This window comes from Erpetoichthys calabaricus, chromosome 2 (assembly GCF_900747795.2).
Source record: "Erpetoichthys calabaricus chromosome 2, fErpCal1.3, whole genome shotgun sequence".
Taxonomy (NCBI): domain Eukaryota; kingdom Metazoa; phylum Chordata; class Cladistia; order Polypteriformes; family Polypteridae; genus Erpetoichthys; species Erpetoichthys calabaricus.
This window is the reverse complement of record NC_041395.2, coordinates 286,215,394-286,242,893: the sequence shown is the minus strand read 5'-3', so window position 1 is coordinate 286,242,893 and position 27,500 is coordinate 286,215,394. Positions and strand designations below refer to the sequence as shown.

Below are 27,500 nucleotides of genomic sequence, written 5' to 3'. Positions count from 1 at the left end.
TTTTTGCTGGATCTCGATGATAGATGTGTTTGTGCATGTCACAGTTTCTTGAGGACGGTCTAAAGCTAAAAAGGCTGGACAGAAAAATACCAAACTCAAAACTTAAGCCTGTTATGACAGGAGGATGTTTTGATTAGTTTTTGATCATCATCATGCAAAGAGAAAGAGGCACTCTAGAGGAACCCACAAATACTGTAATTCCACAATTAATTATGAATTCTTCTCATTAATTACTATCATAATTAATAATTTTATGATCAGAAAGATCAGCATCAGAGTGATAAATAATTACTGAGATGTTACAGAATAGTTCAGGTAACTTGGTTCCTAGGGAACAAAGCGTACTGACGCTCATGTCCAATTTTGTTTTGTTTTTTTTTGTAAACAAAAAAAGAAGTTAAAATTATTACAACCCCAATTCCAAAATACTTTGGACACTGTGTAAAATGTAAATAAAAATAGAATGCAATGATCTGCAAATCTCATAAATCCATGTTTTATTTACAATAGAACATACATAGAAAACATATCAAAGGTTAAAACTGAGAAAGTACCATTTTAAGAATAAGGTCATTTTGAATTCTACGGTAGCAACACATCTCAAAAAAGTTGTGACAGGGTCATTATTACCATTGTGCAGCATCCCCTTTTCTTTTAACAACAGTCCACAGACTTCTGGGAACTAAGGAGACCAGTTGCTAGACTTTTGGGAAACTAATGTTGTCCCATTATTGTCTGGACTCTAGCTGCTCAACAGTCCTGGGTGTTCTTCGTCATATTTTCAGTCTCATGATGCTCCAAATGTTTTCAACTTGTGAAAGGTCTGGACTGCAGGCTAGCCAGTTCAGAAACCAGACTCTTCTACTATGAAGCCATGCTGTTAAAATAGATGCAGTATGTGGTTTAACATTGTCTTGCTGAAAATATGCAAGGCCTTCCCTGAAAAGGACGTTTACTGGATGGGAGCTTATGTTGCTCCAAAACCTGTATACATTTCAGAACAGAAGGTGACTTTCCAGATGTGCAAGCTGCCAATTCCATAGGCCCTAATGCACTCCCATATCATCAGTGATACAAGCTTTTGAGCTGAGCACTGATAAAAAGATGGATGGTCCTTTCTCCTTTCTAGTCTGGAGGACACGTCATTCATGTTTTCCAAACAGAATTTCAAATTACGATTCATTTGACTAAAGAACAGTTTTCCACTCAGCCTCAGTCTATTTTAAATGATCTTTGGCCCAGAGAAGACACCTGCGTTTCTGGATCACGTTCATATATGGCTTCTTTTTTGAATGAAAGAGCTTAATTCAACCTGCATTTGTAGATGGCACGGTGAATTGTGTTCACAGACAATGATTTCTGGAAGTGTACTTGAGCCCATGCAGTGATTTCCATGACATAATCATGCTTGTTTTTAATGCAGTGCCACCTGAGGGGCCGAAGATAACTGGAAACCTTCTGTTGTCCCGTCACAACTTTTTTGAGATGTGTTGTTGCCATCAAATTCAAATTGAGCTAATATTTTTCATGAAATAGTAAAAAGTCTCACTTTCAACATTTAATGTGTTTTCTATGATCTATTGTGAATAAAATATGGGTTTATCAGATTTGCAAATCTTGCATTGTTTTTATTTATATTTTGCACAAAGTTGCAGCTTTTTTTTGGAATTGGGGTTGAGTTCACTGGAGCTCCTTACTCTTGAATATGCTACATACAATTGCACATGACTGAGACATTACTACCACCGACTAATTCTTGCTTTTCCTATTGACTTGGCCTTTGGTATTGATGAAGGTCACTGTAAAAAAAAAAAAAAAAAAAGATTTTAGCGGAAACTTTACTCTTTTGAACTGAAACAGGTAACTTGTAGGAATAATTGTATATTTGGAAGTTTTGACTATTATTTTTATTATTTCTACTATTATTATATGTTTACGATTTTCATTTGTTTACGTCATTCACTTAACCATTGCTTTTTGTGTTTTTTGTCAAGTTTCTATTTTTTTGGACTAGCCATAGCAAAACAATTAAGCTGTAAAACTGAATCAAATATCAAGCTGTACTCTAACTTATTACAAACAAAAAAGTAGTTTAGGGGCTGCACATTTAGGCAGTTCAATGAACTAAATGTTTTTTTTCTGGCGGGGTTGAAGTGGAACAAATTAACAGCTGGTACTATTGTTTTGAAGCTTTTTAAAATGATTACTGGGTCAGGAAGTGGGGGGCTATTACTGGCCCACTTGAATCAGTTTTTTTTTTTTTTTTAATTAACCTGTAAATATAGTGACATCTTTGTTGGTAGATAAAAGATGACACAGAAATCTGAAATGTAAACATTGAAGGTAATTTTTTTTATGAAGGAGTGAGGTTCAAAAAAGGAGAGAAGTAAGGAATATACCAAAGAGTACATATGAAAAGAAATAATCTTGTGTACTACAGTATATGTACAGTTATGCATCCTTCTCCCCTTTTGTGGCATGTGTTAACCGAACTTTTTTTTTCATTTCACAGCTCATGCCACTTATCATCCCATTGTCTGGCGAGGATGAGTGTTAAAAAAAAAAAAAAAAACAGAGCAAGGAACACAAAGTGTGTAACAGGTAGGGTTAGCTATGCTGTTTGGCAATAGCCTGGCTATCACAGGGTGATAGTTCAAGCAGTACATTATCTAAAGGTAAAACATGCTACTGCATATGAAGAGGCTATCCAGGCATGTGGGATGCCAGAAACAAGTCCTCCTACAAAAAGAGTCCTAAAAATGTTCACTGTTCCTTCATATTACTGTATGAGCAGACAACCAGGAGGTGGAAGGAGAGGACAGCTGCTGTTGACTTACCATATAGTGAAGCACACTATCCTACTTGTACCCTAAAAATATTTGTACTTTATCCATGGTAAGGGACCTATACAAACGACTAATTCAAATCCCACAAGAAGTGACACATCCGTCCAGCGTAAGTCCTCACCCATCCATTTCATACCATCTCTGCTATGTACATAAATTCTACAAGCAGGAATGAAAACAGCAGCCTTCATGATTTTCTTCTTTGTTAATGTAGAAGAAGAATGTTCTCCTCAGCACCATGTATTTTGTGTGTTTAGTAAATTAGAATCTTTATAATAACTATTTTGTAACTTGCCAGTGAGAGACGCTTTGGCTTATGAACTAACAAAAATATGTTATTCCAGGGTTCAGGAGAAATAGTGTCCAGATGAATAAAATGTAAGCTGTTTCTTGTTTTTCCCTTTCTCAGAGTGAATGTTTCAGGGACAAGGTCACAAGGCTGCAGAACTGCACATGTAGTTTATGCAAAGGCGTCTCTCCTGTGCTTAGCTTCCAAAACACAGATAATGCTTAGCTCAACAGACATATTGTTTAACTTTACTGGTTTGATAAGGATGTTCTTTCTGTCTTATTAAACATGAGATGCTGAAGTATAAAAAACCCCTCCTGGCTTTTGATCGGGGTTCAATTGAGCTTTGCGGCTATAGGTTATACTCTTTTGAATCTCTACTTACTGCGACTCCAAATAAATAAATAAACAAGAATTGAGAAAATATTATCTGTCTGCTTTTCAGTGTGCACTTTTTCGTCCACAGTTTTGGCGCCCGAACGTGGGGCAGGTGACGGGCAGACGACTCCCTGGGCGGGTTCGTCCAAGTGGACCGATTTCCGGGATCGAGGACCAGCTCCGGTAAAAGTTAGGACTGGCCAACCTTGGGCGCTTTCCTGCGTGGGGAGTCGCTGACCTCCTCCTGACCGAAACGAAAAGCAACTGGATGGGATTTTTCCAGGCAGGCAGAAGGAGTCGCGGTGAGTAGATTCGGGGGATTCCCGTTGGTTTGACTGGTGTGCTGGAAGAAATAGAAGTATACGGGGGAATAATAAAAGAGAATAAAAAATAAAAAGCATGCTAAAAGAATAGAGAATTATACCGTATCGACCTAGAAGGGTTCTAGGGATTCATAGAGAGCGACGGCACAGTGTGAATGCTAGTAAGTCATCCCTTAAGAATTCGAGTAGAAAGGACCGAGTGGCACGTTCCTATATGAAGAGGAATAGGGGTGAAAGGGGCAGTTAGAGTACGTGTGAAATTTGGAAGAGGGGAGGTTGATTTCCACTTGTCGACTGGTTGATTCCGGGGACGACAAGTGGGACGAGAAATAATCGGGGATTGAGTTGCTCTCTGTTGAAGGCCTGCCGCTTACTATGGGAAATTATAATGGCACGCCAGTCAAACAGGTCCCCCAGGGTCCTCAAAACTTAATGTTAGAAGGATTATTTTCTGAGAATCACCAGGCTCCTAGTACACCGTCGGGATTGAAAGGCGGGTCCCCTAAACAGTTAATAGAGAAGCAGACTGGGTTGGATTTAAAAAGGCATGTAAGAAGTGGAATAAGCAGAGGCGTAACAACCTGCTGGCTGCTGAAGTCAAAACACAAAAAAGACAAGGAAGAATTATTGCTAGCGTTGCAGAAAATGAAGATAGAGACAGCGCCCAAGCCTGAAAGTAAAAGAAAGCAGACCGAAAAGAAAGACCCCCTATACCCCATAATCTGTCCACCCCCTCCTTACCAAAACTCCCCCGCTTCCACCTCCTGCACCCTCTTCTCCAACAACACCCCTGTTAACAGACGAACCGTCTGGAGCAGGTTTTTACGATGAACAATATCATTATGACCCATCCTCACATATTGACCCTGAGGAAGATAATTCAGATCATTCACAAGGTGCTACTGGGTTGCAATGGCAGAAATTAAAAGAGTCATCTGTCTCCCAGCGCACGAGCAGTCGGTGGACTGCAATTTGTGGAGCTGTTACAGCAGCTGGATAACATGTATGAAACAAATGCTGCACAGTGGACACAGGTGCTCCATCGACAGCTGAGCACCGCATGGGCAACTGTAAATCACGGTGATCATAACGGTGTCCCATGGTGTTGGAATGAAGGTCCTTTCCTCGCCCAGTGAGAGCCTTTGAAAGGAGCCCTGGCAGAAAAATATAAAAAAGGGCACAAACTGGTCACTAATTTCAGCCGGCTCACCGATTGCAAGATCTGATGGCTAATCACTCTGGGCTAGACAATACAAACGATAGAACTCGTGCTGCAGTGCCTCCTTTCATCTCGGGACTGAGAAGTGACATTCAAAGCAAAGTCTGCACGTCCTGCAAAAAAGCTGGAAGACCGCAACGTTCGAGGAAGACAAGCGTCATGCAGAGCATGCTGACAGTCAGACTAAATTAAAAGAGTCAGACACACAGACCAAACTTTTGGCTGCACAAATAAATTACTATACTGGAAGAACTGACCTGGCTAGGGGGAGAGGACGTGGAAAATTCTTTGGAGGTCGAGGGCGAGGGCACGGAAGAGGACGCGGGTTCCATTTATCAAACCCTAATAATCCTTTTGCTCAGATGCCTAACCCTTCGGAGCAGAGGAGCAGACGCCAGCGTCATATGCCTGCCGCTGCTGCGGTGAACTTGGACATTTCAGACGCAACTGCCCACACAAGCGCCTCCGTCACCCCCTCTCCCTGAGCCTAATGACATTCCTTGGTCCTAAGAAATATCAGGGACCCCAGCCACTTTTTCCAGTTTCCTTTGCTTACTCGTCATGCTGAAACTGATCTTTTATTGACTTTAATGGCAAAGAAACTGCCTTTGAAATGGACACAGGAGCCATGCGCTGAAGGAGGTTCCTGTGCAATTACAGCTCAGCATTAACAGTTTCATTATTGACTCGTTCCTTTCTGTTAAATCATTTGTGTCCTGTGAAACTGCTGGGATGGGATCTTATGACTTAATTGTCAGTCTCAATTTTCTTTAACTGAACAAGGATTTTTGCTGCTCCATTCCTAAGCTCCTGTGCCAAAACTTCACACCCCAAGCCCTCTTTTACAGCCTGGACCCTGAACATCTCCCCGCACACCTTCCTTTTTGAAAGTCCTTCATTTCTTTCCCCTCATGCCTATTTTCCTCACTTACAAGTCCCGGACACCCTGCCTTGTACTGCCCAGTATTTCCCTACTGAAGTGGACACACCTTGGTTAGAATCTTTTCTTTCCTCCAGCACATGCCCTGAAACTTTGCACATTCCATGTATTTTTGTTGTCTACTAAAGCAGTTGCTTCAGTGCACCTCACATATTCACAAAGCGTTTTCTGTTTAGGAGATTCGGTTCCCCATGTTTCCTTAGCACTGTGGTCCCAAGGGAAAAATTGATTATGGAAGGATAGCACACTGAGCCACTGGTGATTTTCTCAAAATCTTCCTTCCGCCCGTACCATGTCCAGGATCCTCTGTCTCCAGAGGCAGAGGCTGGCATCGCCGCCGTACATTCTGATCTCGTGAGGCGAGGAGCGATTATTCCAATTACATACTTTCCAGTCAACTCCCCCATTTTTTCCTGTAAAAAAAAGGCTGACGGGTCCTATGACAAGTTAACTCTGCATTTTTTTTTTCCTAGAACACCTATTGTTCCTAATCCTTCCACTATTCTTTCCACGATGCCCCCGTCCGACCGGTACTTCTCTGTTCTTGACCTTGCTAACGCTTTCTTTTCCATTCCCGTGCACCCTGATTCTCAATCCTGGTTTGCTTTTACCTTTCAAAACCGCCGATGGACCTGGACCGTCATGCCTCAGGGATATACTGAAGCCCCTTGTGTTTATGGTTTTGGCCAGAAAAAGATAATAAATTGATACAGTATATAGATAAGAAAAAAGAAAAGAAAAATAAATAAACAACAAGTGCACATGATACTCAGAAAATTGCTATTCTTTTTAGGTGAAAATGGCCATAAAAAAGTGTCGAAGAAAACAAAGAGAAAAAAAAAAAAAAACTGCAGTTACTTCAAGCTATCGTTAAATATTTAGGTCATGACATTTCTTGCGATACAAGAGCTCTCTCTAGCGGCCGTTTAACCATCATTCAAAACCTTCCAAGACCGGTCACAAAACAACAGGTTAAGTCAGCATATTTCTCTGTGGCTGCATAGCTTTTGGTGGGAATGTTTTCTTGTTGTGGAGTTGTGCTGTGTGTTTCCAGAGATGGATTATTTTTGTTTACAGTTGGCATTTGGGTCGCCACGGAAATTAGTGTTTCCTTGTTGTCGCTGACCCAGTTCCGCCTCAGACTTTTCCATGATCTGGAGGCTAGCATGTATGGCACCACGGTGAGATGAATTCCTAATTTAAAAGTAGTACCAGCTTGCGGCCTGAGAAGTTGTTTGATTGTAAGTTTTTCAGGAGGAGCACAGCCTTTACAAAATCTAGCTAACACTGCCATCTGGCTACATGCAGTGGTATAGCAGGCTGACAAGGCTCTATGTGATTAAAATAAAAAAAATAAATAATACGGCTCCCGATGTATCAATCACCCGTGCTTTGCCAGGTTTAACTGCCCTTTCAAATAAATTAGCTACCACTTCTGGCATTTCTAGCCCCTGGGGCTGATGGCTCAGGTCAGTTTTTATTTCACTGGCTGTTGCTTTTATCATTCTGTTACTTGTGGCCTACTGTAGAGTCCCCCTAATTAGATATATTGTGTCCCAGTATTTCACTGCCTCCGTGGCCAAGGCTTATATGTTACACGAAGAATGCATGCTTCCCATTTCTTCCTCCTTTCCTTCCACTCCTTCCCCTTCTCCTACTCTCTCCCTTGTTACTCCTATGTCACCCATATTTTTGTTGGTTCAAAAAGGGGGGAATGTAGAAGAAGAATGTTCTCCTCAGCACCATGTATTTTGTGTGTTTAGTAAATTAGAATCTTTATAATAACTATTTTGTAACTTGCCAGTGAGAGACGCTTTGGCTTATGAACTAACAAAAATATGTTATTCCAGGGTTCAGGAGAAATAGTGTCCAGATGAATAAAATGTAAGCTGTTTCTTGTTTTTCCCTTTCTCAGAGTGAATGTTTTAGGGACAAGGTCACAAGGCTGCAGAACTGCACATGTAGTTTATGCAAAGGCGTCTCTCCTGTGCTTAGCTTCCAAAACACAGATAATGCTTAGCTCAACAGACATATTGTTTAACTTTACTGGTTTGATAAGGATGTTCTTTCTGTCTTATTAAACATGAGATGCTGAAGTATAAAAAACCCCTCCTGGCTTTTGATCGGGGTTCAATTGAGCTTTGCGGCTATAGGTTATACTCTTTTGAATCTCTACTTACTGCGACTCCAAATAAATAAATAAACAAGAATTGAGAAAATATTATCTGTCTGCTTTTCAGTGTGCACTTTTTCGTCCACATTAATTTACTGTTCACATAGGGGTAAGCTACATTAACGGCCATTTTATTTTATTTTGAGTTTATTTTTTGTTTAGCACTTAAATTGAGTTTCCCATTACTAATAGGGGAAAAACTGATTTTTATAATACCAGATTTCAACAGGGAGATGTTACTTCTCTGTTCATTGTGACTGAGAGTAACAAAGTTTCACCAGGTTATTAAACAGCTCAGATAACAAATTTCAACCTCCTCAGAATTTCAAGTACCCATTAAAGATCCTGTTACCTAATGCTGGCCATGTAAAGTACCTATCTACATTGTAATAAAATAAGGGTTCAAGAAGCCACTAAGAACACTGGATGCAAAAACTTGCCTGTGCTCAAATACAGCACTTACTATGCTGGCAATTGTTAAAAGATAGCTGCCTGTATTACACAGACTGACAAAAAAGCACATACTTTATATGAAAATATATATTATGATACAATTCCAAATTATGTAAATTATAAATATAAGCATAGGTGACATAAAAATGAGTGAGGATGTTTGATCATGTATGAGGCATAGCTATTCATGAAATTATTACATTTTCAAAGAAAATAAAAATATTTTTTCATTTTAATGTGAAAAAATATACCACATTTTGGGCTATAAAAAGTATACAAATGGCTATATGATGCAAATCCTTAAGTCTTTAAATTGTTTAAAAAATACTGATCAAGATAGATTACATATCAACTTTTGGGTCAAAATAAGGACAATAATAGTTTAATTCCATATTCTCCGATCCTACTGTCAGTAAATAGAGTGTATTTCTTATATGGCCTTGATTGGGGTTTTCACCTTGTCCAACAACATGCCAAAATTTTGCATGTTATTGGGTATTATTATTATTATTATTATTCCAATTAGCCTGCTATAGGCAAGTCTACATGCATGAAAGTAATTTTTGAAGGACTGGTGTTCCATTCAAAGTGGTTTATATTTAAACAGTTTATCTCCATTATTTTTTCCCCAAAAACAATACACTTTTTTTAGCTGCTGTCGGTTTCTGAAATTCACTTGCACAAAGGACTGTACTATTGCTGATTTCTATAAATCTATAATTAGGTTTAAATGGTTGCATATTTATGGCAAAGCTGTTTTCTTAAGGAGATGAGCTAACATATTGTACTTCGTTTAATGGGATAAAAATAGGTTGGATCGCCAGAACGTTTTTGTATTAAATGATTGAGACTAGCGAGCAGTCTCTAAGGCAAGTTAACTGAACAATTTATAGTAACCTTTATTAAAAAACTGCGTCATAATCTGTGTAAAAATTCATTAATAGACTCAATGTCACCAAATAATATCTGTGAGTGTACTCCTCTATGTATTTCAATACTCTAAAAATACACCTGGCAAAGTAAACCACACTTCTCCAGGATAATGATTTACTTAAGTAGAACATGTTCATAATAAATAAAACGTTATGACCTGTACCCCCCCCCCTCCCCGCCCCCGCAATGAATTGTGCTACATATTGCCTTTGATTCTTGTAAGTCTAAGCATTATACTCTGATGAAGGCTCCTGGTAGGGTCTGAAAGCTCAGGAATAAAAAACTACTTTATGATACGCGATTAATTTTTCTCCCTTTGTGGATCTCCAGCTGCTAATATGCAAACCGTATCATAGACCTTCGCTTCCATATATATATAATATATATACATAATTTATTATATATATTATTATGCTGCAAAGAGGAATGAGCGAAACTGGCCAAGGATAGGTGTGCCAAGCTTGTGGCACCATATTCAAAAAGACTTGAGGCTGTAATTGTTGCCAAAGGTGCATCAACAAAGTATTGAGCAAAGGCTGTGAATACTTATGTACATGTGATTTACATGGGACTGTACTTTCTCCGGTCCTGTTCAGCCTATATACATCGGACTTCCAATACAACTCTGAGTCCTGCCATGTGCAAAAGTTCGCTGATGACACTTCTATCGTGGGCTGCATCAGGAATGGGCTGGAGGAGGAGTATAGGGACCTAATCAATGACTTTGTTAAATGGTGCGACTCAAACCACCTACACCTGAACACCAGCAAAACCAAAGAGCTGGTGGTGGATTTTAGGAGGCCCAGACCCCTCATAGACCCAGTGATCATCAAAGGTGACTGTGTGCAGATGGTGCAGACCTATAAATATCTGGGAGTGCAGCTGGATGATAAATTAGACTGGACTGCCAATACTGATGCGCTGTGCAAGAAAGGACAGAGCCGGTTATACTACCTTAGAAGGCTGGCGTCCTTCAACATCTGCAATAAGATGCTGCAGATGTTCTATCAGACAGTTGTGGCGAGCGCCCTCTTCTACGCAGTGGTGTGCTGGGGAGGCAGCATTAAGAGGAAAGATGCCTCACGTCTGGACAAACTGGTGAGGAAGGCAAGCTATATTGTTGGCATGGAGCTGGACAGTTTAACATCTGTGGCAGAGCGAAGGGCGCTCAGCAGGCTCCTATCAATTATGGAGAATCCACTGCATCCACTTAATAGTATCATCTCCAGACAGAAGAGCAGCTTCAGCGACAGACTGCTGTCACTGTCCTGCTCCACTGACAGATTGAGGAGATCGTTTCTCCCCCAAACTATTTAAATTAAATTAAACTCTTTAATTCCACCCAGAGGGGTAAACGTTAACATTCAATATTATACAGTTATTGTCTGTTTTTTCTGTTTTTCACCTACATTGTTATCATTCTTTAATTTAATATTATTTATTGTATCAGTATGCTGCTGCTGAAGAATGTGAATTTCCCATTGGGATTAATAAAGTATCTATCTATCTATCTATCTATCTATCTATCTATCTATCTATCTCAGTTTTTTTATTTTTAATAAATTTGCAAAAACCTCAAGTAAACTTGTTTCACGTTGTCATTATGGGGTGTTGTGTGTAGAATTCTGAGGAAAAAAATGAATTTAATCCATTTTGGAATAAGGCTGTAACATAACAAAATGTGGAAAAAGTGATGCGCTGTGAATACTTTCAGGATGCACTGTAAAATCCCATTAAATTGTATTAAAAATAAAATCTTATTAGAGTTATAAAATCTTATTAGAGTCCCTACCTTTCAAAGATCCAAGAGGACATTGGGAAGACGATCTCTTAATCAATATATCAGAAAAGGAGTGGAAGGTAGCAAAGCAGAGAATTCACTCGAGTTCTATATGCGCAAAGCATAGAATTATTCAACTAAAAATTATATATCGAGCCCATCTGTCTCGCTTAAAACTGTCCAAAATGTTTCCAGGGCAGGATCCAACCTGCGAACGCTGTAACCAAGCCCCTGCCTCACTGGGTCACATGTTTTGGGCCTGCACTAAACTAACATCATTTTGGACAAAAATTTTTAATTGCCTCTCAGACAGCCTTGGTATCACAATCCCTCCTAACCCATTAACAGCTGTGTTCGGTGTTCTTCCAGATGGACTTGAAGTAGAGAAGGACAAGCAAACTGTGATTGCATTCACTACACTTTTGGCACGCAGACTTATTTTGTTAAATTGGAAGAATCCTAATTCTCCTCTTATAAGTCAGTGGGAAACCGATGTTTTATATTATTTGAAATTGTAAAAAATCAAATTTTCAGTTAGAGGATCTGTACAACATTTTTTCAAAACATGGCAGGATTTAATCAATATTATTTTAGAATAAGAGAAATAACTATTATTGCATTTAACTCCCTTCTAAATCTCTTATTTACATAGATATTCACTTCTCCCTTTCTTTTGTTTAATGTTGCCTTATTAAAAAGCCTAAAGCAATTTTCCTTTAGCTAAGCTCTCCTTCTCAGGGGTGGGGTTTGATTAGTCTTCAAATTTGTTGGGTTATAAATTGATCTGTTTGTATGGAATGATTACAATGAAAATTAATAAAATAAAAATATTAAAAAAAAAAAAAAAAATTGTATTAAAAAGCGAACCACTTTTTTATATCTAAATTTTAAAAAATGCTTAACCTGTTCTTCTTGGAGGTGATGGGCTGGGGTCAAAACATGAAAACAAAAGCTTTAAACCTAACCAAATACTCACATTTTTTTAAGCCAAGCATCGATCCACACATAAAGCAAAACACTATATCCACTGAATTTTATGAAGATAAAAAGTAAAAAAAACTTTTTTGGGAAATTCAGCCATTTTGAAAGGAGAACCACTGGTTGTGCTTCTCACCTCACTGATCATCTACCTCTATGACAATCTTAGAGCCCAGGGCGTGATATTATATCAAAAAATCATCTACAAATACGATTATTGACATCTTTGAATGCTGATGCCCATATGAGAATTTCTGCCTTTGTTGGGAAGACAGTATTTTACTAAGTGTGATACAAATAATTAAAAGATGATTTAAACTCATACAAACTATTTTATCATATTATGGACTTGAGCAAATGTCTACCAGAAAGCAATTACATTTACTCAATCAAAGACTCAGTTCTTTCATTACCATATCCTCAGCAAGAGTACGTCAGTATTACATAATAATATGATTTAAGTACACCCATGGTGTGTGTTTTGAATCACTGCAGATGTGTAGTCAAAACAGATGATTTCAGAGCATACTGACAGCTCTACATCTATATAAGACACACATCACACTTGTGCGCAGAGCATCATTTGTTAGAACTTATGAGCAGAACTAAAGAAACAAAAAAGTATGATAATATGCAGCATGAAGATATGGAATTTTGGCAAACTGGGAGTGTACACATGAAAAATGTCAAACCTCCACCCACAGTGACTGCTGTAAGCAGTCAAACAAATAGGAAACATATCTTGACCTCAACAAAATAGTACCAAGAACCTGTAATAAAATGTATGGCTTCCAGTTTACTTTTACTGTCACAAGCATGTCTCAGAAATGTGAAAGACACTTTTTCTTGATTCAAAACCTTTGCTTTACTTTCCCTCTTGGACTCCAGCCTCCTCATCTCCATAAAATACAGGAACAGAACTTTTTTTATGCAAATTTATAAAAAAAATGCTCCCCTTTAGAACACAGTTTTATGTGGTAAATTAATATAAACTGTAACATGATTGTGAAGAAATAATTTCATCTTGAAACATAACAAACTTATACTTTAAAGTAGCTAGGTAGTGTATATGTAGGAAGACACTACCTGGAAATAAACTGAAAATGGTTTAGACCCTAAAACAAATCTTGATGAAAACAGATTAAGAGTCACTGAATGATCAAATTCAAAATGAGCTTGCAGGTTGTTATTTTGACTCACCAACTTCCATATTACAACTGTGACCTCTTCCATCTGTTCAATCACAATATCCTCACTTCATTTGCTCTCAACAGGATATCCAAATATCTGCATTATCCCATTACCAATTTTTGAGGGCTCAATGTTTTAAAACACACAATTAAAAATCTTAACCCAAGGCAAAGACATTAAACTCTTTGTAAAGGTCAGAACTGTTGAACCTATCAGTGTTGGCTATATGACTAGTCACATGATGTTTTCAGCATTTCTCGCCATTCACTGAGATGGTTTACTTATAATGAAAAAATAAAGTGAATATTTTATGTTCTTTTACATGGTGGTGGACTTGATAACACAAACTATTTTCCCCAAAGACTTAGAATATCTTCTCATACATAAAATGTCAATCCGTCATAACCATGCTCATGTAACCCTTTTTGTCTGAGATTACTAGCATACATCTGTTTAAGGCAGCAGGAAAAATAGCCGTATAAAAAAAGTTTCAGATACTGTACAAAAATTCAGGTATTTGATATTAGTGAGTTATAAATAAACAATTTCTTTTTTTAAAGTTATGATCCTCTTGGTACTGCCAAATGTTAGAAAATCCTTTCCTAGTATCATGTACCTCCTGTGATCCTCAGGGTTGATTTACCCTTAACACTAGAATTACCAGAGCCTATGGAAAAACTCGTAGATCTGTCCCACCTTAAATCACTTTGCACCTCTCCAGCAGCAACTTTTGTCCTGTAAATGTGTCGATAAGCAGCAAGCAGCCTGCTATCACATCCCCCCACTGCCACACAGTTTTCTTGGCTCAAGTCTGTTTACCTGCGTGATCCAAATAACGATAAAGTATTTATAAAAGATGTGATTTTGCTTGACTTCTCACTCTATACAACTCTAAGCAACTGACACGGAGGTAAACAGACTTGAGCTGAAAAAACTGTGCGGCGGTGGGGGGATGTGATAGTAGGCTGCTTGATGCTTATCGACACATTTACAGGACAAAAGACGCTGATGGAGAGGTGCAAAGCGATTTAAGGTGGGACGGATCTACGAGTTTTTTTGTAGGCTTTGGTAATTCTAGTATTAAATAGGTACATTGAAACTAGATTCAAGTACTGGTTTAGAGGATGGCAAAAGCATGTAAGTTTAATGCTATTGCTATGTGACATAAAATAAACAACTTAACATCTGTCCGGTTTGAAAGATGTGCATGTTGAATGATAAATTAATCCATCCATCCATCCATTATCCAACCCGCTGAATCCGAACACAGGGTCACGGGGGTACACTGGAGCCAATCCCAGCCAACACAGGGCACAAGGCAGGAACCAATCTTGGGCAGGGTGCCAACCCACCGCAGGACACACACACAAGCACACACTAGGGCCAATTTAGAATCACCAATGTGAATTTCCCATTGGGATTAATAAAGTATCTATCTATCTATCTATCTATCTATCTATCTATCTATCTATCTATCTATCTATCTATCTATCTATCTATCTAACCTGCATGTCTTTGGACTGTGGGAGGAAACCGGAGCGCCCGGAGGAAACCCACGCAGACACGGGGAGAACATGCAAACTCCACGCAGGGAGGATCCGGGAAGCGAACCCAGGTCTCCAGGTCTCCCAACTGCGAGGCAGCAGCGCTACCCACTGCGCCACCGTGCCGCCTGATAAATTAATGATTTAACTTATTTAAACTATTAATTCACTACTATTAATAACTAAGAAGAAAGAATACTAAAACAGTAGACAGAAAAATGAATGAAAAACTAAACACCTGAAGCAGCATTGTAAGAAATGTATAAGTTACATAAATATCTAATATCGTGAGGAAACAGAATTTGCTTCTTCTGTAATATATATGTTCTATAATTTTAAATGAAAGTGTTTCATTGATGAATTTTAAAGAATAGTATGTTAAGAAGATTTCAATACCGCAAAAACAGTTATTCAATGCCTGAGAAGATGTTTTGGAAATTAACTGTAAATAACATGGACGTTTGTTTAACCTTACGTAACACTTTTTCCACTCCCAGACACTTCAAAATACCTGATTAGCGTTGAACCCACCCTCCACTTGTAAAATACAGTTAAAACAAAAACGGTGAGTGAAAATGTAATATACTATAGTATATTAGATTACCAAAATAATACTATATTTGTTACTGTGTGATCCATGCAGGATTTAATTATCAAATTTAAAAATGCAATTACTGTACATTACTGAAACTAAATTGGACTGTGATTATCTGATACATATTCTGCTGATACTTTTCTTGCAAAGCAAATATGAATGCTACCTTTTCTGTAGAATACCGCATTGAGAAACTCTTCTGCTTGCTTCTCTAAACGATTAATTTTGGACTGATCTTGTCTGTAAATGGCCTTCTCTCCTGCTTCCAAAGTCTGATTGCTCAACCCAACCAAATGTTCCTATTAAGCAGACATGAAGAAGAAGAAATAAAAGTTAGCATTAAATAATTTAATAACAGATGTAACTTTATTCAGTACTTATCTGCCAATGGTACACTAAGAGGCATTTAAATTATTTTGTTCTCACTAATAAAACATTAGCTTTAAACGCTGATGGAACATTCATATTGCACTACCCCCAAAAACCACACAACCTAAAACTGCTTGAGTGACCGCAAAAATAAAAATAAAAAAACCAATAAAATACAAAAAGGAAAACAAAAGAAAAATGTCCAATTTCATGCTCTAGCTAGGCTGGAATTGGCTATAGTTAGCATTTTTTACTGAGAAGCTAAATACAACAAACATTTTAATCAACTGGGCACAAAAAAAAAGACAATTATGTAGAAACTTTGCTTTTGTATAAATAGTTTAAAAGTTTACAACCATACACAGAAATGTGTATGTAGAATGTGTGTAAACAGAAAGCGGCATTACAAAACTGTAAGCTTGCTACAAAACAACTAGCATCAGCAATCGGAACAAATTTTTGACATCTTTCATTAGTATCTCACATTTGAAATACGGTAATAATTTACATTTATCTCTTCTTTTTTTGGGTGTGCATTTAAACAACTGGCACTGCCTCATTCTACCTGAAGTCCAAACAGCTGCTGGGCATAAAGCTGCTTTAGTCTTTAACTGTAAAAAGCAGAACACTTTTCAATGAACTTGAAATATAAAGTAATAAAGCAAAAATTACTATTTTTCTACACACATTCATAAAAATGACACCCATACTTACTTGACAATTCAAACAGCAAGTAGCATGATGGATTGATTATAAAAGTGTTCACATCGGCAGTCAACATGCATTTCATACACAAAATGGTGGCACTGCAAACATTTTGTTTTGTTGTATGTGAATCTTCCCATCTTGTATATTCTCTAGACTTTATCAGTGTCTGACTCTCCTTCTCACCTTACCTCGTTTTCCTTTTCACATAGGTAGGGCAGCTCCCATCTTATTCTATTCACAGTTGAGTACAGAGTAAGCTTGTTTGTCTAGCAAGCAAGGTTATTATAGTTAATGAAAACTAGAATCAAAACGGAATCTATTATTAAAAAAACATTTTCGTAAACTGAAATAAAATGATTAACAAAATCGAAATGAAAAACTAAAACAATGAATTATTAAAGTAGCTGGAAACACTTAACTGAAATAAAATAATTTACTAAAAAAATTTTAGTTTTCATTTTTGAATGAATATTCTTGCTATTAGGTTTTTAACCGTTATAACTTTTAACTCTAAAACCGAAAGCCATCCATCACGAGCCGCCCGCACATATTCATCCTGTGAATGGCAGCTGGTGAAGGAGGGCAGCTGTTCACAGCATTTGCGGTGACAGAGCAAGTTGAATACGCACATAAAGCTTGTGGAATAGAAAGCAATTTACGTGCTGCCTTTCTTTGCACTTGTTGTATATCAAAATGTAATTCAAACACCTGAAATCGGAATGTGCTGGTCAACAAAAACTTTACCATATGGACAGAAAAATCATGAGTGAGTAACGTTTCAGTTTATTTCTCAGGTGCTCATTTTCTGTTGACAGTCATTCACCTGCCACTTCGCACACGAAGTATACAAAGTATAGAGAAAGTGTAGTAATCGTGAAAAAAATTCGACCTCGACATCTTGATGAATCGTGACGTTTTAGACCTCCCCGAGTCTGAAAATACCATTTTTTGGATTTATGTCTGTGTGTGTGTGTGTGTGTGTGTATATAAACATGGTATCTCAAAAACACAGCTATATAGATGGATGAAATGTAGCATGTGGTTGTTACATCAGAATTGTAGATCTGTATTAACTTTTGGTCCAAATCCATTAACAGGAAGTGGTACTTCACCTGAACACATACAGGTAGTCCCCAGGTTACGGACATCCGACCTACGACTTACGAATGAGGACGCAGCTGCGACACATGCGCCTAAGTAAGTGCCGCTCCGTCATCTTTGGCCTGGGGATGCTGCAAGCGGTGGCTGGAGGGGGGCGATTTTGCTGCTCGCGCAGTGTAGTGTCCTTTGGGCGGCTCCCAGTGGCAAGTGGTAAACCGTGGTCCATAGTCACCGGGGCCACAGCTATCGCTCTGCAGGACGATGTTTTCGCTGCCCGCCCACTACGCCGCTGCAGCTACGGCTCCTGACTGGACGCAGGCTGGATGGAGTGGAGGGGGGCACTTCACTGCCGCCCAGCACACTCAGCTGGTAATGCTGCAAGCGGCGACCCGGTTGTGGCTGAACGGGGCGGCGGGCGTAGCATTGTAGTGTGCCTCGGATGGCTGCCTGTTGAATTGGGGTTGGTCGATTCACTAACCGCCTTTGGCCGCACCGTGTTCGTTCTTGGTGGGCGGACCCCGCAGATAGCATACTGTAGTGAAGGTGACTGTGAGGTGGGCTGGTGATGAACCGCCCCTCGCCACCCACATTCATTCTCAATAGCAAGCTTGTTAGTACATCAGACGTGTTGACGGGTGCTTTCCTGCTGTGATAACGTGTACAGTGCTCTGCAGAAGAGCTCATCTTAACCTTTTGTCTTCACCCTTCAAGAATGTCTCTGAAACACAAATCTGATACAAGTGCTGGTGACACAGTAAAGAAGAGAAAAACCACCACCATTGAAAATAAAGTAGAAATAATAAAAAGGTCAGAGGGAGGTGAAACACCATCATTCATTGGCAGAGCACTTGGTTACATGTCGGTCAACAATAGCATTTATTAAAATAATGTACCTGTTCCGACTTACATACAAATTCAACTTAAGTACAAACCTACAGTCCCTATCTCGTACGTAACCCGGGGACTGCCGGTACTCGATTTTTTTTATTCATGCAGCTGCAGAGTCCGATTTATTCAACTTTACTTTAATAATAATTGTTCAATATATTGTTAATTTGATATGATGTTGATGGTTCTTTAATGTATATAACTAGGGGGCTTCGCCCCCCTGCTCGCTTCGCTCGCCAGCCAACCCCCATGTTTGGTTGTCCGGATACACACTTTTAAGATTATTTTTCTTTGAATTGTTGCTTTTTCATTAGTTTCACTTTTATTTCAGAACTTCTGTAAAAACAATATTTGTAATCTTGCAAGTCCCAATATGCTGAATCTTTTTAATGAGGTCAGGACAGGTGTCTGTTTGGAATTTCAGCACAGACAAAACGATCTACATCATCAGCAGTTAATAATTTTTTTTTTTTTTTTTTTACAAAGTAAAAAAGTAAGTACTGTAGAGTTCTGCATTGGACTCCTGTCTGTAAAGTTGTGCTATTTTCCTCTCACAGTTCCAACAGTACATGGGGTTACCAAGGTCATACCCCAGCTTTTGTCTAGGTTTTTGTATAAGGGCTAGATAGAATGTTTTTGACTCCTGGGGTAAATGTAGCTTTTTAAATAAGTAGTCAGATAGATATACATACATTAACAAAGTAACCAATACATGCATGTGCGGTAAACTCCGTTTTTGAAATTCTCAAGATTCTTTATTTGTCACATGCATAGTTATTATACAGGACAACACGCAGTGAAATGCATCCTGATTCGCTTATCAAAAACCGTGCAAAGTTAGAAAAATATCATCTGTTAGATTAACAAAAAGTCATAGACTGAAAGATAACAGTATAGTAGAACATAATAAATAAGTAAAATTATGTGATTAAAGTAGAATTAAGTGTTAAGGTGTAGCAATAGTGTAGTAATTACTGTGCACAACCAAAGTTAGACTGGTGCATAGTTAAATGAGTCAGTTTGCTTATTTGCACCACTGCCATCTTTACTTTCTTTTTTAATATTTTCTAATTTTCCTACTTTCATATCCTTTAACTTTCTCCACGTGTATAGCGCCACTTTTTTTTTTTTTTTGAGCCTTTCTAATTTCACTGGTTTCATAGTCTCTAACCTGCTCTGCATGTGTTTAGCGCCAACGTTTGTAAACGTCTTTATGAAGTTCTACTTTGTCATTTTACTCATTGTCTTTTAATTCTGAGCCGTACAGTACAACACATAGAAGAGAATAAATCCTCAATACAGTATAAAAATAAAAATTCTAGAAGTACGGAGTAGAATTTCACATTAGATGATATCACATAATATGATTTGGATTTGTTTTAAGTCCCGGAGACCTCATTCATCAAGCTGCCTCCCCCATTTTACCATTCCACATCTGAAATAGTGCTAATCCGATGAAAGGACCCCTCATTCCCATGTCCCCATTCATCAGGGATGACTTTACCTTAGGCAATCTACAATTTAAAGAGATTATTTTCTTGTGAATTGTTACATATGCATTATTTTCACTTTTACTTTAAAAACATTTGTAAAAACAATACTTGTTTCTTTATTTCCTGCCCCACGCGAGGTTACATATCTTTCTTCCCAGACGTATAATACTGCTCGTGTTGTGAAGGGTGTTGCGGCTGAATGTACGCTAAGGATATGCCTTTGGATCATTTTCTATCTTTTTGCTGCTTGCTAGCTGCCTCTTCTGCCTGTCGCATGTCGTTGTTTTAAGAGCTCCGAGCACATGATGCTTGCCTGCCAAAAGCAATCCAACAACTGCTAGCTTAGAGGTCTGTTGACTTGTTTTAAATGATGGCTCACTGCCTGGTCTCGTGTGACATTGTAAAAGCAATACCTGTCTTTTATTTCTGGCCGCGGGCGTGGCTGAATTCTTTCTTGCAGGATGTATAACGCTGCTCGCGTTGTGAAGGAGGGACAGCTGTTGTCGCGCTGCCCTTCGATCATTTTAAAGCCTGTACAGCCGCTGTCCTTTTTGCTACGGCCCTGGGACAATCTCTTGGCACCAAGTCTCATGTTTATGGTCCCCGCGAGACGCACCGTGGCAAGTCTCCTTGGTGTCGCGGGTCTTTAAACTGTCTTTCAAGATTATCACGTATCGTAGCCTTGCATTTGCTTTCCATTCCAGGATTTTCTTTTATATATAGAGAGATATATATTTACTCCTCAAACATCCATCCCCATATCTGAGTACACAAGAAAGTCTAGGGGAGACCACTCCTGATTTTTTAAAATAAAACGGCACTGATCAAGAGACTGACAAGGTCATCATACAAGATCAGCATATTGTTGCTGACCAATCACTACTGCTTTAAAAACGTCATTTAACAACGAAGCGATACAAACCTTGTAAAATTCCAGAGTTGGCACTGTCTCTACTGAACTGCCAAGTGATGAAAAACTAAACATACTAATTTGTTTTTGTATTTATTATATATTATTTTAGCTTTAGTTTGTATTCACAGCTCAAATACCTGATATTGTGAAAATAATCCAGTAGCAGAATTATGTTTTAAAATATCTGTCCCCATTTTTTAAATGTTTCTCTCTCAAAACAGATAGTTGAAATATCAAATTCTTTATGTTCTTAACATCAGCCATACCATATATATTGTATACCAGGGATTTTTCCTGCCTTGCACCCAAACCTGCTTGGGTAGGCTCCAGGTTCCTGCAATCTTGCTCTGGATAAACAGGTTTAAATAATGTATATATTGCTCTTAATCTCAGATGCTGTCTCTGTCATTTTGTCCCTGTACATACTCTTATTACCTGCTCTTGCTCTGCTCATTATGGGTTTACTGTTCTTATGGTCTGCTATTCAAGTCTTCCATTAATACTAAACTCATATTATTCCCAAACCCGTTAAGTGTACAGTTCTGTCTCATTGCGACACAAAAGCTAAACTCCATAGTAGCTCTTTAACCATACTATAATTACTTAAACAAAAACTGAAACTAATACATATACAGTATAAAAATAAAACAGAAATGTCTTTGTAAAATAAAAACTAAATTAAAACTAAGAATACATGATGAAGGAAAACTAAAACTAAACTGAATTTCCAAATAAGGTCATAAAAAACATAGAAATAAAAACTAATATAAAAAGGCAAAACTATAATAACTTTGCTAGCAAGTAACTTATTTACAATGGAATGTAGCACTCTGTGCAGTTTTGTGTGTACATTGTGCCACATGCTACTGCTCCGCACTCAGTTGTCACTGCCTTGCCTATCTCGTGTTGCATTTCATCTGGGTTGAGTGATGAGCTAGCAGCTCCAGTCTCATTTTATTCATTGTACTGAGACTATTTCTCTTTTGGGAAAATAGCTTGTTTGCCAAATAAAGAGCTGCTAAATTATTTTCTCCAGTAATATTTTCCTCCATTACCTGTGAAAAGCTCAACAAATCTCATCACCACATCACAGACCGTCACTGCCTCGAAATTAAGTAGGATCTTTCTCCAAATAGGGAACAGTGTTTAGTATATATTTATTATTTACATCAGCAGCTAGGCTTCATTTTCGCTTGACTTGAATGCTCATCAACATTTCATCACTGGTGTTCTGCCCTTACAGCTCATGATATGTACGGGCTGGCATACTGTGGATGGAGCACACCACAAGTAAAAAGAACAATGCTGAAAGGCAGCTCACTTAAAATGTTTTAGCAGACGCAACAGATCCAAAAATGTATACAAATACAATAATAAACAGCTTTCTTTACTTGTGCTTCATGTTATCTAATAGTGGTTTATTTTCGGCACAGTAAATTACTTCTGCAACCATTCCTATCCTGGAGAGGACTATAAAAAAAAACAAAAAAAAAACTAACTTTCTCTTCAAAATAAAAAGGCAATAAAAAAAAGAGTAAGAATTTCAATCTTATTTTTCTAATGTTACTAAAATAATAAAAACAATCTGAACAAGAGAAAAATAAACTTTAAATGTAGCAATATAAACATTATTCAGAAGCATGAAGACTTTAATTTCTGCAATTCCCCTTTTATTCATTAGCAACTTTCTATATACATACAACTAGCAAAATACCCGCGCTTCGCAGCGGAGAAGTAGTGTGTTAAAGAGGTTATGAAAAAGTAAAGGAAACATTTTAAAAATAACATAACATGATTGTCAATGTAATTGTGTTGTCATTGTTATGAGTGTTGCTGTCATATATATATACACATACACATATACACACACATATACACACATATACAGATATATTATATATACATATACACATATATTTTTTATATATATATATTTTTTTTATATATATATATATATATATATATATATATATACACATACATACATACATACATACATATACACACATAGATGCACTTACAATAACATAGAAATCAATATAAACAACATTAACATCATTATCATATGAGAATATGAAGTAATATATAAGAAGCACATTTCATATAAATCTAAATTATTAAACAGTAAAATCTTCTTCTATAATTTGCTACCGTGGCTTTTCGTTGGTATGTCCAGGATTTTAAATCACCTGTAGCTTGCAAACCGTTTCACCTATTGACTTGAAATCTGGTACACATATAATACGTTTAATACTTTATGGGTGATGATTGTATTACTCTTTTTATGTTTATTTTATTTTAGAATCAACTCCTATCTGCGCACACCAGGGCGGCCGTGGGCAGATGCGTATGGTGTATTCACTCCATGTTATCGTGCATTGCGCTGTCACTGGTATTTTGATAAAAGAATTTGAACAATATATAAGAAGCGTATAAATTATTAAACAGTAAAACATTAACATTTAAGAAGTAAAGTTACATTGAGTACTACTGCAGTGCCTTCGGGTATACCTCATTTTGTCTTTGCCCATTACATGCTTAAATGTATAAATTTTTTGGTGTACCTACCCGAGAACACGCGACATATAACCGACCGTGGGAGAAGCATGGATTTTAAACACGCGTTGAGTTCATCTGCTGGTCTCCCTCGTGGAATAACTGGTAATGTTTGACTAAAATGTACAGCGAGTAAAACGACATTACCTCCTTTTTTTTTTTTACGATCTCTGAGATCTTGCTTTTTTCGGTTCAAGGCTTCATAAGCTGTTTTATGTTCCATGGTGTACTTAATAAGTACTAATTATCCCAAACCATCATCTTTGAATGTTGCAAGACTTTCGCCTTGTATGTAGATCGGGGTAATTACATTCATTGCATTCCTAGTCTGAATCACAATCTGATTGTATGGGTGGTTACCTGGCACTGTAGGGTTGCCACCTGTCCTTTAAAATACGGAATCGTGCCGCGTTTGAGAATGAAATTGCGCGTCCCGTTTTGAATCAATACTGGACGGGATTTATCCCGTATTTTTTTTATCATTTTTTTTTAAAGCAGCGTGTCATGCAAATCATCCCACACGCATTTTATGAAGATGCCTCCTTTCCTACTTTTGATTGGGTAATACTTGATGTCATCGTTAGTTTGATTGGTCTTTTTAACTGTCCAGTGAGGAGGGCGTGTCTTTTAAGTAGAGTCTGCAAAGTGTTGGCACTGAGATGTGGCGTCAGCGCCATAGTTGAAGCCCCTAACGTTGCGGTCATCAAGTCGGCTAACATCCGCCATGTGCCGTCTTTCAGTTGCGAGAAGCAGATCATAGAATGGTTGAAACTGTTGCCCCTAACGTTGCGCCACGGCGTGTGGTTCGTTTATACCTCGTGTCTTCTCATTAAACTTTTATCTCGCGAATATGTTATTGCAATCCGCAGCGGGAGCGTTTCTATAAACTTTATTTAAACTTACGTTTTACACCGTGCTTTGTTTCCCTTATGAACATGCTTGTATGCTTAACTCGCTCCGTTCTCAATTGTTTAATTAATTTTTTGCTCTTCGCTGTTTGCGGCTCTTCCTCCATTTCCCCCTACTTTGTTCTTTTATCTCGCGAATATGTTATTGCAATCCTTAACGGGAGCGTTTCAATAAACTGATTGAAAATAGTTTTGCATTTACCTTTTTAGTAAAAGGCGAGCTTTTAAGCCTGAGAAATCACCCCGTAAATGCACACGTTTAATTGCACATGTGTTAATATGTATGCTTACACAGTATTAAAAGACAGTCAAAAATTAACGTCATTTACCTTCATTCCCGCGTGTGACTCGTGCTGTAAATCTCTTCCTTGTTTTTAGTTCACGTGATTACGTAGGAGGCGTGATGACGCGATACGTGACTCCGCCTCCTCCATTACAGTGTATGGACAAAAAATATGTTCCAGTTATGACCATTACGCTTTGAATTTCGAAATGAAACCTGCCTAACTTTTGTAAGTAAGCTGTAAGGAATGAGCCTGCCAAATTTCAGCCTTCCACCTACACGGGAAGTTGGAGAATTAGTGATGAGTCAGTCAGTCAGTGAGGGCTTTGCCTTTTATTATTATAGATACATGCATACATACACATATGTGGTCATTCAAAATGCCTAGTAAAATATTACACTGTGGTAATTCACATGCAAACAACCTACATTACTTTACCTGACAAAATGTTCAAAGATAATACTTGTAATGTATCAGCTGTTACTGACATGATTCATTTAATTCTTTTACTTTGCATATTTAGATGCACTTAATATGGAATTATAAAACATCTTAATTAATTGCTCCAATTACATACATATATACACATATACACATATACAGTACACACACATACACATACACATACAGTGCCTGGCTAAAAAAAAGTCGCCACCTGGATTTAACTAAGCAAATAGGTACGAGCCTCCTATTGGATAATTACTGCATGGGCGATTATCTTTCAGCTGGCAACAAGTTATTTAACCCCAACTGATGCAATGAGTTGCTTCTCATTTCTTAACCATGTCGAAAGACACATCTCGTGGTCGTGGAAAAGATGTTAGTCTGTTTGAGAAGGGTCAAATCATTGGCAAGCATCAAGCAGAGAAAACATCTAAGGAGATTGCAGAAACTACTAAAATTGGGTTAAGAACTGTCCAACGCATTATTAAAAACTGGAATGATAGTGGGGACCCATCGTCTTTGAGGAAGAAATGTGGCCGGAAAAAAATCCTGAATGATCGTGATCGGCGATCACTTAAACGTTTGGTGAAATCAAATCGAAGAAAAACAGTAGAACTCAGGTTTATGTTTAATAATGAAAGTAAGAGCATTTCCACACACACAATGCGAAGGGAACTCAAGGGACTGGGACTGAACAGCTGTGTAGCCGTAAGAAAACCACAAATCAGTGAGGCAAACCGGAAAAAAAGGCTTCAATTTGCTAGGGAGCATGAAGATTGGACTCTGGAGCAATGGAAGAAGGTCATGTGGTCTGATGAGTGCAGATTTACCCTGTTCCAGAGTTAAGAATCTTTGGGATGTGCTGGAGAAGGCTTTGCGCAGCGATCAGACTCTACCATCATCAATGCAAGATCTTGGTGAAAAATTAATGCAACACTGGATGGAACTAAATCTTGTGACATTGCAGAAGCTTATCGAAACAATGCCACAGCGAATGCGTACCGTAATCAAAGCTAAAGGCGGACCAACGAAATATTACAGTGTGTGATCTTTTTTTTGGTGGCGACTTTTTTTTTGGCCAGGCAGTGTATATATACATATACACATATACATATACACACATATACACACACACATAAACACACACAGTGGAACCTCGGTTCACGACCATAATTCGTTCCAAACCACTGGTTGTAAACCAATTTGGTCGTGAACCGAAGCAATTTCTCCCATAGGATTGTATGTAAATACAATTAATCCGTTCCAGACCGTACAAACTGTATGTAAATATATTTTTTTTAAAGATTTTTCAAGCACAAATATAGTTAACTAGCAAAATACCTGCACTTCGCAGCGGAGAAGTAGTGTGTTAAAGAGGTTATGTAAACATATATACAGTGATCCCTCGCTATATCGCGCTTCGCCTTTCGCGGCTTCACTCCATCGCGGATTTTATATGTAAGCATATTTAAATATATATCGCAGATTTTTTGCTGGTTGGCAGATTTCTGCGGACAATGGGTCTTTTAATTTCTGGTACATGCTTCCTCAGTTGGTTTGCCCAGTTGATTTCATACAAGGGACGCTATTGGCAGATGGCTGAGAAGCTACCCAGCTTACTTTTCTCTGTCTCTCTTGCGCTGACTTTCTCTGATCCTGACGTAGGGGGATTGAGCAGGGGGGCTGTTCGCACACCTAGACGATACGGACGCTCGTCTAAAAATGCTGAAAGATTATCTTCACGTTGCTATCTTTTGTGCAGCTGCTTCCTGAAACGACATGCTGCACGGTGCTTCGCATACTTAAAACCTCTTAGGGCACGTATTGATTTTTGACTGAAAAACAAACTCTGTCTCTCTCTATCTCTCTCTCTCCCTGCTCCTGATGGAGGGGGTGTGAGCTGCCGCCTTCAACAGCTTTGTGCTGCGGTGCTTCGCATACTTAAAAGCCAAACAGCCCTATTGATTTGTTTGCTAGAGATTGTTTTCTCTATCTATGTGACATTCTGTGCTCCTGACACGCACTCCTTTCAAGAGGAAGATATGTTTGCATTCTTTTAATTGTGAGATGGAACTGTCATCTCTGTCTTGTCATGGAGCACAGTTTAAACTTTTGAAAAAGAGACAAATGTTTGTTTGCAGTGTTTGAATAATGTTCCTGTCTCTCTACAACCTCCTGTGTTTCTGCGCAAATC

At 38.2% G+C, this 27,500-nt stretch overlaps 1 protein-coding gene across 1 annotated transcript in view; it reads right to left on the bottom strand.

Moving 5' to 3' along the window:
• The window catches only part of lcor (ligand dependent nuclear receptor corepressor), a 238,291-nt gene that overhangs the window by 46,555 nt on the left and 164,236 nt on the right, over positions 1-27,500 (bottom strand). The window contains 1 exon segment of the mRNA XM_051922452.1: positions 15,809-15,941. Within this exon segment, the coding sequence (XP_051778412.1) occupies positions 15,809-15,941 (133 nt within the window).